We start from the raw sequence: 12,544 nt of genomic DNA on the forward strand, positions 1-12,544 counted from the left end.
TGCTACTCCCGAGGGGCCAGGACTGGCCCAGCGCCCTCGGAAGCAGACCCATCTTCCACTACTCCGGACCCAGCAGACCCCTACAGGGGCCCTTTGGACCGTGTCCTGGCGCCTTTGGCGCCAGGCTCATGAAGGGTTTCAGTCCCGGCGCCATAGGCGCCGGGCTCATATTGATAAACAGTGTAATAATGCTTGGGTGGACTTACCTGAGGCAGACCATGCTGCATATTTACCCAGAACAATCCAGTCTGGTTGAAGTCCCCAGCCATCAGGGCTGGGAGGAACTATTCCCTCCATTCAGGAACTCTTTTCTTACCTGGGTGGAACCGGTGGAAGAACACACACTGGAAGCACTTCTCTGCTATTTAAACCACGCCCGATGGAAAACACGTGCTTCGCGTTATTCTGCAGCAGCAGCAGGACGCTCACCGAGTCGGCTCCTGCATTCCAGGTCCAGAGTCATCTTCAGCTACCGCGCAGCAACCTGTGGATGAAGAAAGACACAGAACAATACTTACCAGATCCCGGAATCCAGTCACCGGCAAAACCTGCAAAGTATAAACATAAGGTTAGAAAAGTGCAACTCGCTCGCAGCCGCGCCCGCTTACCTGATCCATCCGTGATTGCAACGGAGCTAACCGCGGCCTTCTCTTCGGCAGCTTCTCTGCACCTGAAAGGCAAAGGACATAATTAAAAAGGGGTTCGGGTGAAGGCAGTCGCATTCATCTTAACTTGCCAGTTTTTGCACGCGCAGAAGCGGCCGCATCAACCGCAGCATCCCGGCACCTGAAAACTAGAAAAAGGACATTATTAGAGGTGCCTTTAAAAGCGGCCAACGATCATTATACTTACGTGCATCGGCACGTGCAGTGGCAACGGATATAAAGCCCGCAGCATCCCGGCACCTGAAAACTAGAAAAAGGACATTATTAGAGGTGCCATTAAAAGCGGCCAACGAACATTATACTTACGTGCATCGGCACGTGCAGCGGCAACGGAAAACTACGCCCACAGCATCCCGAGGCCTGAAACAAAGGAAAAGGGACATTATTGAGGTGCCCATCTTTTAAAGCCTAAAGACTACAGTATACTTACAGGCATCCGCTCGTGCAGTAACGGCGGCGTCGCTCTTCGGCATCCCAGCACCAGTGCCACAACTAAGGCCGCAAAAGACTTGAGCCTCAACACTGAACTCATCCAGTGACGTAACTGGAATCCACGCACCCCTGCACCAGACGCAGGATGGAGAGCTCAGCATTTATACGCCTAAGGTGAGAGCTTGCCGAGACAAGTAGAAAGCTAGGCTGTGGGAGAAACTGGCGATTGGTGGGAGAAGAAATCCCATCAAACGGTGATTAACCCTTTTTCTTCCACCTGCAGAAAACTTACCCTGCAAGTCAGACATTCGATAAGAGGAAGCCCAGTCCTGAGAGTCGTCCGAGCTCTACGCTTCTCAATTGAAGAAACGATAGCAGCCCAGCCGGGATCAGCGCCTCCGTGGGAATCAGGTGAGCGTTACACCCAAAGAACTTGTTACAGACAATGGAGTCCAACTCATCGCCAGAGAGATGGGAAAGGTTCTTGAAGAACAATAATATACATCACATAAAGGCTGCACTGTATCATCTCCAGGCCAACGGACTGGTGGAACGGACAAATAGATTAATCAAAGGGGCAATGCGAATGGCTATGGCGCCTGGCAAGGACCCGTACAGCATGGTCAAGGAGGCAGTTGCCGCCCATTGCCTGACCCCCAATGGGATCACAAATATTTCCCAGTTTCGCCTGCTGAGAGGGTGCAGAGCAGCAGCCACCACCGTAGTGCCACCCTGGTTTTCAATGGTAAGGGAGGATGACATCATAGACATGGACAAGTTAGTATAGAAGTCGAGGAAAGGCAAGACACACATGAAACTTTGGAACTACAAAAGGAGAGCCCCCAGTACAATGGATTACAGGAGGGTGACCTGATTAAAATAAAATTATCCCATAAGTACCCAGTGACAGGGTCCAAGTTCAGCAGACCCCTCAGAGTGTGCCAGAGAGGGACCAACCATGTGTGTACTCAGGATGGGAGAAGATGGAACTTGGCACTATTCGAAAGACGGGCTAAAGAACCACAGGACCCAGTGAGTTGCGAGCCAGTGCGCAAGGAGAACGAGACAGAGGCTGACAGGTCGATCAGCGAGGCACAGCAACTACCGCGAAGTGCGATGTCAGAGGACCCCAACATACAAGGAGAGACCAGTCAGACAGGATATTAGCCGACTGATGAGTCAGAGAACCTGCAGCATGTTGGGGAGTCCGGAGGGATCCTGCCCCAAAGATAAAGAAAAAGACCTGTACATTTTGCAGATTTTGTTTTGGAATAGCACCATGCTGCTCAACCAAATGAGGGAGATATGTAGAGATCCATAACCTGGGCATTTGTTCATACTTATACCAACATACTTGCTCATTCCATTCGCCAGCCTTGCTACCCAACTATGGAAAAAGGTGCAGCATGAGGCATTCTTTCTTTGTTGGCATAAAAGGCTGCGGATTTAATTTCACAAGATTGCTAATAACGACATGTTTCAAAACACTGCACACCACACTCTGTGAAAATAGTTCTGAAGATGCGGCGACCAACTGACTGTTCTGTTTCCAAACCTTACTTCCCCTTTCCCAACCAAGTCCACTGTAGGCCAAAGCTCACCCAAACATTCTTGTCTGAACCCCACTTGCCCTTGCAGATGTTCGTGTGCTGGGGGGATTGCCGTTTTGTCTGGGGAAGCCGAGCCCTCATCGATACCTCCAGCGCCCTTTCCGCTTAGGCCTCAAAGGGGCGCTGAATGCTAGAAGAGCGAAAACCCTTCCCGCTTTTCCACTGCTCATTAGCAGTCTGTATAGTGCTACTGGTCACAAAAACACTGCCTCGCCGTTCTGCAACAGCAACGCATTGCACTTCCGCAGTCATTATGTAGGGTGGGTGGGAGGAAAAAACTGCTGCCTCCTTCCTTATGTTGTCAGGCGTCCTTGTGCTGTAATGGTCCGACAGCCAGTTGCCTGGTGGCTTATAAGCCCTCTGGCACACCCCTCACCTTTGTCTGCATTTCATGGGCATTCTAACTGGTTGGCGGGCTTCCCGCCCCTCTTGTTTTTCCCGGGCTAGTTGCCCAACTCGTCCTCCTTACCCAGCTATTTGGGGTTTCACCACGTCGTCACCTCCAGACTTGCGAGATTCGGCAGACCGAACTCTTGCGAGAGGCAGGAGCAAAGCTAGAAACATGCATACATGCCAACCCTCCCGATTTTGGCGGGAGACTCCCGTTTTTTTCCCCACGTTCTCCCGTCGAATATACATCTTTGCCCAATGCATTCCTACACAAATGTTGTCTCCCGATTCTTGGGAGGAAATCTCCCTCCCAGGTGGGTGGGAATGTTGGCATGTATAAACATGGACACAGTGAGAGCGGCGGTTAGAGCCTGGCCCTGCACCTGGGCACACCGGTTGGCACAATCACAGTCCTGAATACCTCCTCAGACACTGGTGTAAACAGCCCTCCCCAGATGAACGTTATGGGTTGGGTTCTTGCACAGTATACATGAACTGTGCTGTTGTGTTATGTTGGTTGCCATTAATAAAGCCATAATTCCCAACCGCAGTCTGTGCGTGGATATTGTGGGCCACAACATTGCTGTGGTGGTTTTAGTCACCATTGTGAAGGAACTGGACCTTAGATTCTTAATAAGTACTCTTTCGCTGAGGGTGCAAGTGAGACATCTTTTATGAGCATGCGCAAATACAGGGGCGCGCTCCCAGAATGAGCATGCGCAGATACAGGGGAGCGCTCCCAGAATGAGCATGCGCAGATACAGGGAGTGCTCCCAGAATGAGCATGCGCAGATACAGGGGAGCGCTCCCAGAATGAGCATGCGCAGATACAGGGAGTGCTCCCAGAATGAGCATGCGCAGATACAGGGGAGCGCTCCCAGAATGAGCATGCGCAGATACAGGGAGTGCTCCCAGAATGAGCATGCGCAGATACAGGGAGTGCTCCCAGAATGAGCATGCGCAGATACAGGGGAAGGCTCCCAGAATGAGCATGCGCAGATACAGGGAGTGCTCCCAGAATGAGCATGCGCAGATACAGGGAGTGCTCCCAGAATGAGCATGCGCAGATACCGTGGAGGGTGGCCAGAATTATCACGCGCAGATACCTTGTCGTGTTCCAAGAAAAAGCATGCGCAGATTCAGCGTGTGTTACGCCCAGAACGAGCATGCCAGATACCTTCGCAGCCCCAGACGGAGCATGCGCAGATACAGTGTGTGGTTGCGAGTCAGGTGCGCCCAGACGGAGCATGCGCAGATACCTTGGCGTGTTTCCAGAAGGAGCATGCGCAGATACCTTTGATTACTCCCGATAGAGCATGCGCAGATGCTATGTGTGGGTGCGGCTCAAGTGTGCCCACACGGAGCATGCGCAGATACTATGTGTGGTGTGGCTCAGATACAGTGTGTGGTTGCGGGTCAGGTGCGCCCAGACGGAGCATGTGCAGATACCTTGGCGTGTTTCCAGAATGAGCATGCGCAGATGCAGCTCATGCTCAGGTACGCCCAGAAGGAGCATGCGCAGATACTTTTGAACACTCCCCGATAGAGCATGCGCAGATACAGTCTGTGGTCGTGGCTCAGGTGTGCCCAGACGGAGCATGCGCAGATACCTTGGACAGGTCCCAGAATGCGCATGCGCGGTGACGGTGTCCTGAAGGCTGCCACTATTGTGAGCCTGCTCCCCCCCCCCCCCCCCCCCCCCCAGCGTGTCCCCTGAGTCCCGGGCTCTTTCCTGCAGGTTTCCGCCCTGTGGCTCCAGCCTGATACCCGGAGGGTCTCTCTAGGAGCCCGGGGAGGCCTCGGCCGCAGACATGGTGAGTGCCCCGAGTGCCAGGCCTGGGCTCGGCTGGACACCCCCCTCCCAGGAGGGCACCCCCTGACCCCAGTGAACGCCGGGGACCCCGAGCTCAGCGCAGCAGCTCTGTGCCATTCAGAAGAGGGTTTATTTTAATGCTAATGCAGTTTTGGGGCAGCCCCTCCATCACGCCCACAGTTTGCATCTAGGAGACCAGATATCATCTTTCGGCGGGTGAGGGCTCGAGGATTATCAGCGCCCCCCAGTCCACCCAACATGCCACGCCCCGGCAGGCGCGGCCTTAGATGCAACAGCGCCCCTCCCCCCCAGGGAGGGGTGGGGGACAGGACAAGAGCGCCACATTTGTTTTGTCCCTCCCTGCTCCGGCGCCTCGCAGGGGGTTCATCACTGGAATAGGGCGCTCATGCTAATACATGAGCGCCCTATTCCAATGGAAACCTCCTCGCTCCCGCGTCGGAGCAGGGAGGTAATCATCATGTGAATAGGGTGCTGATCAGCCGCGTCGGAGCAGGGAGATAATCATCATGTGGATAGGGTGCTGATCAGCCGCGTCGGAGCAGGGAGGTAATCATCATGTGGATAGGGTGCTGATCAGCACCCTTGTACCGTCCAGGCTCTCCCAGCCTGATGGTGACCCACACATCCTCTCATGTGCGCAGCACACAATAAGAGGCGGACACCTGGAGTAAGAATAAATCATGTGATTATTCCTCCAAACATAAACTGGAACTGCCCTTTCCTGCCGCCTGCCCCTCCCTGTTGCTCCCACCCCCTCCCAACATGACATGGGAGGTTTATGTTTAAAGTAACAACAGTCTTGTCCCGTGAAAGGGGGTCCATTGCCTAACTTCAATATTTTAGGAATACCATAAATGGCAAACATTCTATCCAGTGCTGGTATAGTGTGAAATGCTGACGTGGAAGGCACGTGCTGTACGTCAGAGAAGCAGGAATATTCGTCCACTGCAACCAGTATGTGCTCACCCCCTTCCAATGGTCCAAAGAAGTCCACTGTGATTTTGTCCTAAGCATTTTCAGGGAGTTCGGTCATTCGTAGAGGTTCAGGCTGCGTATGAGGATTTATCACTGCGCTTGTGGGGCACTGTTTGAGGAGGTCTTCTACTTCTGGATCCAGGTCAGGGAACCAGACCTTTTGCCTGACCATTCTCTTTGTGGATACTATTCCTGCATGACCCTCATGTGCCAAGTCTAGCACTTTGCGGCGTAAGTAGCAGAGAATTAATATTTTGGTTCCCTTGAGTAGTAGTCCTTCTGTTTTGGATACCTCTTCGTTGACTGCTAATAAGCAGCTGATGTCTTGCCTTGTTTCTCTACAGGTGTTTTCGTAATATGGTCTCGTTTGGACGATGCATATCTACACATATGCGAATGTCGGTGGATTCCTTTTTTGGCACTGGGACGATTGGGGACATCCACAGGGTTGGCCCTTCTGCGGGTTCAATAATGTCTGCCTCGCAGAGCTTGTAAAGTTCTTCACCTGCTTCTGTATGTTTATGGGTATTCCTCGGTAGTGTTGCGCTACTGGAGCCACCTGGGGGTCGATATGGAGTTCGATCTGTCTCCCTTTCAGCTTCCAGAGGCCCTTGAACAGTGCTGGGAATAGCTGTTCAATCTTTGCAGCTGGGTTGAAATATTTGTGAGCCATGAGTCTGTATAACATATGGATGAGGCCCATGTCAATGGCAGTTTTGTAGATCAAGATGCACCCGCTTTTGGAGGCCGCCTTCAGAACATGCATTGGGATCTTCATTGACTGTCCTTTGTAGGAGCATGATGCCTAAACTACCCTTTGCACGGCAGTGGTGTTTTGGATCCGTATGGGTAGATGTTGATTTGTGCCGGTTTGAGATGAGGGGCTTGTGGTAAATTATCATACACTTCCTCACTTATGACGTTCACAGTCGGTCCCGTATCCACTAGGAATTTTGCTGCCAAGTTGTTTATTTGCATCAGAAGAATGGGGCTGTGGTCCTTTGCAATCTGGTTGCCTAATGCGTACAGATAACCCCTCTTCTTTGGCTCTTCCCTGTTTTTCTCTCTCCTCCTGGGGTCTTCCTCAGATGATTCACTCGATCGGCTTTCCGTCTGTGAGTGTTCAACAACGTAGCATATATATCTCCTGGGTCTTCTCCTTGATCTCGAAGGTGTTGATTTGGTGTCTCTCCAGTCTCCGGATGCTCTCTTGTGGTCTTTTGTTTGTTCTTTCATCTCTGTGCCTTAGCTGAGGTGGCTCTTATGGGTGAGGCGATGGCCCGAGTGGACTTAATGGCTGTCTTTCTCTGCCTTGATGTGGCCGTCTGCATGTTCCTTCCCCTCTCATTTGACTTCTGTACATGCGGCATACCGCTTTAAAGTGATTGTCCCCGCCACAGGCTGAACACTGCTGGCCGATAGTAGGACACAGTCCCTTGTGTGGGAATTCGTAGCCAGAACGGCTCACCATTACCCTTAGATGCCAGGTCCATCCAGATTGTTGATGCTTTCACCTTTGCCATGCAATATTTTGATCCCCCTGAGTCCTTCCACTTGAGATGTGAGTGCAGCGTCAGAGCGCGCAAGTCATAGGATCTCTTCCAACTGGTGCGGTTTTTGTAGTAGTCGCTTCTGAAAGTCGGCACACTCGCACCCTGCGATGATTTGCGAGCGTAGCACCTTCTCATTTGAATAAGTGTGGAAGTTGCAATGCTTCATCTTTAGCCTCATCCGCATGACAAAAGTGTCCATGGATTCCCCTTTGATCTGCTTTGTCGTGCGAAATGTGTGTCTCTCGTAATCCACATTCGTGTGCGGCGTAAAGTATTCGGTTGGTGTGGATTTGAGGTTTGCCTAGGTGTCAGTTGAATCTGCAGGGAGTTCGTCCACTATGTCCCTGACATTTGTGCCTATGGACAGGGTGAGAAGGCTGCGTTTCTTTTCTTCATCAAGAGGCCCTATGGGCTTGATGCACACTTCAAAGTCTCTAGTCTAACCTATTTTATCCAGCGAGTCCCCAACGTGTTGGATTCTATGAGGTCAAAGTGCGTGGCCAATTGTTTTATGAGACTGTCCTGGACCCTGGACGGTAGAACCGGGGCCGGGGTGATGGGGAAAGGGTGCACGTCATCCCCAGACATGTTTTCACAGTGTTACAGTGATGAATTGCAGGTCTGGAATGCTGCTTCCCACTGTATGATTGCGTGTGGTTGACTGACCTTAGATGCACTTGCACTGTATTTCCCTTATGGTGATGGATGTTTTCGTCTCCCTTGCGTGTTGTGATGCCTTTGTACCACACATGGCCATGCGCTCGTGAATTTTATTTCTTTAGTCTCTTTGTAATGCGCGTTGTCCCCGACATGCGGCACACGTTTGCCTTCTGCTTTTCACTCTGGCCTCTGCTGTATGTTTCTCTGAGCTCGGTGGGCTCAGAGAAACAGTGGGCGGAGCCAGCACTTGCACACCCTTTGACAGCTGAGTTCCCCCGCGTGGGAACTCATCTTCTTCGTACTGCTTTCCACAAGCGCAGGCAGTCCTCTGAGGTTTGACAGCATTGGGCACCTTGCGGGTGCCCGGGAATCTGCAATGGGCCAACCGTTTTCGGGCCCGACGGTGTCCATCGCTGCACTGCTGCACCTCGCACACATGCGATGAGGGGATGCCGGCACTGCACGTTCTTTGCTGCCACTCAGCGCCAAATGTACCGTCCAAGCTCTCCCAGCCCGACAGTGACCCACACGGCCTCTCACGTGCGCAGCACACCATAAGAGGCGGACACCTGGAGTAAGAATAAAGCACGTCTTTATTCCTCGAAACATAAACTAGAACTGCCCTTTCCGGCCGCCTGCCCCTCCCCGTTGCTCCCACTCGCTCCCCACGTGACAGGAGAGGTTTATGTTTAAAGTAACTGCACAACCCTATTGTTGTTAAATGCGCCTGCCGTTGCGGGTGCATTTAATAACATAAGGGCACCTGCCACGCCTTATCCAACTATGCCAGCTCAGGGAGCCCTTAAAAGACTCCCCCCGAGGTGGCGGGGGGCTAATGGCGCCCTGCAGGGGCATTATAAACAAAAGAGGGACTCCAAAACGTACAGGCACTCAAATGGAGCAAACAGACATCTATAAACACAAGGGTGTGCCTGAACATACAAAGTCAAAAAATATAATTTGTGGAGCTAACAGTATTATTCTCCTGGTAGCCTAAACATAGATTAAATCAAATTCAAAATGTACTGGTCTCTCACCAGTCAAAGTAACCTTTATGAGCAAAAAAAAAAAGGGGGAAAAAGTACATTGGCATAAAAAAATTATAAACTTGCTTTAATTGTTAGTTTGTAACAAGACAATGTGTCAATTTAATAAGTACATACAACATGAAAAACATACAAAAACAATGCAATTTACAAAGAGAAAAAAACAGGACTATTTAGTCCATACAATCAATGCGAGCAGAATTTATGCAAAGGTTCACAGAAGTAGGGGTACAACCCCACTAGGAAATAAACATGGGAACCCAATATATGGGAACTGACAAAAAATGATTTGGTGTTAGCAAAACAGTAAATACATTTTAAATCATAAAAGTTTTCCGAGATAGCTAATAAAACTTAAATTATCCCTAGCTGACCCTTACTTGTCTAAAGGCTCAGATTAAACAATTTCGTGAAAATGGCACAGTACATGCGCCAACCAGAGCCTGATTATGGCTACAACAAAAAAAAAATATATCACACAGAATATTGTTTGCTAAGCCTAATTTTGGCTATCCATGTAAACAATGTCGCACAGTGCTGTGTGTTAAGCCAGATTTTGGCTGAAAAAAATTTCGACATATACAATGTCACCCAAACAGTCATTTATCTGCTGTGTTGTCACAGGCTGAAAGGGGGTGTACTACGCCTACCGCTATAAAGCGTGTATGTCCATGATGCCAAACCGCAGGAGAATGTAGTTCCTGCGACCATTACATAGGACTAGTTGGCGTTTCGGTGGTATATTGATGGGTAACAACCACCTTCCTCAGGTACTGGGATCTTCACATTCAGCCTTAATACAGACAGCCTTAATGTAGGGGGTCCTCCTGAAAAGGTAGTAACAGGGGACATTTTGTGAACTCAAAAGGTTTAACTTTAAATGGGAAGAGAACTAGAGAATATACCAATATATGGTGAAGGCATCAGGCCTCAGTGCCCCAGACCCAAGTTGGCAGTACCCCCAGACAGAAAACTTGAAGGTTACCAGAAAGGTGCCCTTAAAGTGTAAAGAGCGTGCCCAAAAACTAAGTCACCTAGTGAGAAAAATAAGTGAAAGATGTGATCATATAGTGAAAAATGTGTGTGATAGAATGCAAAAAATGCTGTGCAAAAGAAAGGCACATAAATCAAAACATGGCGGAACGTACCTCAGAGGGCACATCATGTGCTCACCATGCAAGATGTCGTGCATTCAGCACATTATTTGGGTTTAGCAATTAGAAAACGAACTGAATCTGGAATTTTCACCTAAAGTGAAAGAGGGGGAGAACAAAGACATAAAAGTGGCGATAGTTTATGTGCAGCGGTAATTTAATACAGCTGGTGTGCAGGTATGGTAAAGGTAACAAAAACTCACCATATGAATATGTGGATGCCCATGGAGCGCTTCGTATTTTGCGCAGGACACGAAAACTCCTAGCCTGGGACTGGTGGTATCAGGCTATGGGTTGATGAGTATGGCAGTGCTGCATAATAGTAAAAAATGACAAGCTCAACATGTGAGTTAGACATAGACAAGGGACTAACACTAACATTACAGGCTTGCTGAAACTTTAGTGAAGCCAGGCATTATGTGCTATATGCAAAGGGTACTAATCCTAGGGAAAAAAAACATTACAAAGCGAAAAGGGGCAGCACACCCCAAAGCATATGGAGTGTTAATTCTACCAAATTCGAAACTGCATGAAAGAAAATTGAAAACCCACCAATGATAAACATTGGTAAAAAGAAACATATAGAAATGCATAAATGCAAAAATTATGAAAAAATTGTAAAAAAGTTTTTTTGAAGAGGACTAGTTAAAAAATTAATTAAATAAATATTGCCTTAGTGCCAAAGCGGAGATAGCTCATTAAGACCATTGGAAATGGTGTCCAATTGGAAAATCCAACGAGCCTCCTTGTGGACAGAGTTTGAGAGGGGTTGGAAGAGTTTTTGACAACATCAATCACGCACCAGCGCATATCCTCTGTAGAGTGGCCGTATTCCATGTAATGGCTCACTAGTGGTGAGTTAATTGACTTACATCAAATCCTGAAGCGGTGCTCCGTGATTCTAGTGTGTACTGGCCGTGTAGTTTTTCCAATATATTCGCCTGCCCTACCCTAAGGCCGACTCTGCCCCTCTGGAACACCTTGTAGCTTCTAATTCTTTGCCTAGCATCACACAAGGCGGCAGCTCTGATGGTGGCACCTAAGCAGTGGCGTGTCTGCCCTTTACCTCGCATGTGCATGGCTGGCAGTGTCTGTAGAAGAGTGAGCTACTCCTGCATTTCACATCTCGGGTGCAGGCTCTGGGTGCACCTAGGTCACCATTGCGGGCGAAGCGTCCCTGCAAGAGCACCTCTGCTGGCCTGTGTGTCTGTCTGTCTGTATTCATCAGCACCATCACACTTATTAAAGGGCTCTGAAGGGGAAACCAGGTGCAAGGCAAAGACGAGTGGGCAAGCTGACCCCAACACTATATATCTGCAATGCGTGTGCTCCCTGCCATGTGTGCTGTGCGTACCCAGGGCTTGGGGGTGCTCTTGTAGGGTTTATTTTAGGAACGGTGCACCAGTGAGTTGTCAGACACACAACTCAATAATATCAGACTTTCATCGATCAAGAAGCGGCCGTGCAACGCAAGTTTTACAGGAGCCTTTTCAGCCCACATACATATTTTGTATTCTGTGCTTTACAAGGTGCTGCGTGTTTGTCCATGCAAAGAAACCCATACCCTGTGTTACTCTGGATTTTCATAAACGTTTCTCTCAATTAAAATAGTTGCATTGTGGCACTGGGAGGGGGCTGGATGCTTCCTCGTGCTAGAAATGCACTAGGAAGGACTCCTGAACATTAAAGCTTTAAGTGCTTCCCACAGCTTCATGTTGTCAGGGAGGGATTTACCAAGGGAAGGGGCTCTCAGTCCCAGTCCACAAGGAAGGGCCTCTCAGTCCCAGTCCACAGGGAAGGGGCTCTCAGTCCCAGTCCACAGGGAAGGGGCTCTCAGTCCCAGTCCACAGGGAAGGGGCTCTCAGTCCCAGTCCACAGGGAAGGGGCTCTCAGTCCCAGTCCACAGGGAAGGGGCTCACAGTCCCAGTCCACAGGGAAGGGGCTCACAGTCCCAGTCCACAGGAAGGGGCTCTCAGTCCCAGTCCACAGGGAAGGGACTGTCGGTCCCAGTCCACAGGGAAGGGACTGTCGGTCCCAGTCCACAGGGAAGGGGCTCTCAGTCACAGTCCAGAGGGAAGGGGCTCACAGTCCCAGTCCACAGGAAAGGGGCTCTCGGTCCCAGTCCACAGGGAAGGGACTGTCGGTCCCAGTCCACAGGGAAGGTACTGTCGGTCCCAGTCCACAGGGAAAGGACTGTCGGTCCCAGTCCACAGGGAAGGGACTGT

General features: G+C 50.1%; 1 protein-coding gene across 1 annotated transcript in view; it reads left to right on the forward strand.

Moving 5' to 3' along the window:
* Positions 1 to 4,789: 4,789 nt before the first annotated feature.
* LOC138580072 (gastrula zinc finger protein XlCGF26.1-like) overlaps positions 4,790 to 12,544 on the forward strand; it is a 392,628-nt gene continuing 384,873 nt past the window's right edge. The window contains exon 1 of the mRNA XM_069650324.1: positions 4,790 to 4,911. Within this exon, the coding sequence (XP_069506425.1) occupies positions 4,909 to 4,911 (3 nt within the window). The 5' untranslated portion in view covers positions 4,790 to 4,908. The remainder of the gene's footprint in view (positions 4,912 to 12,544) is intronic.

Source organism: Ambystoma mexicanum, chromosome 3p, assembly GCF_040938575.1.
Source record: "Ambystoma mexicanum isolate Mex_15411 chromosome 3p, UKY_AmexF1_1, whole genome shotgun sequence".
Taxonomy (NCBI): domain Eukaryota; kingdom Metazoa; phylum Chordata; class Amphibia; order Caudata; family Ambystomatidae; genus Ambystoma; species Ambystoma mexicanum.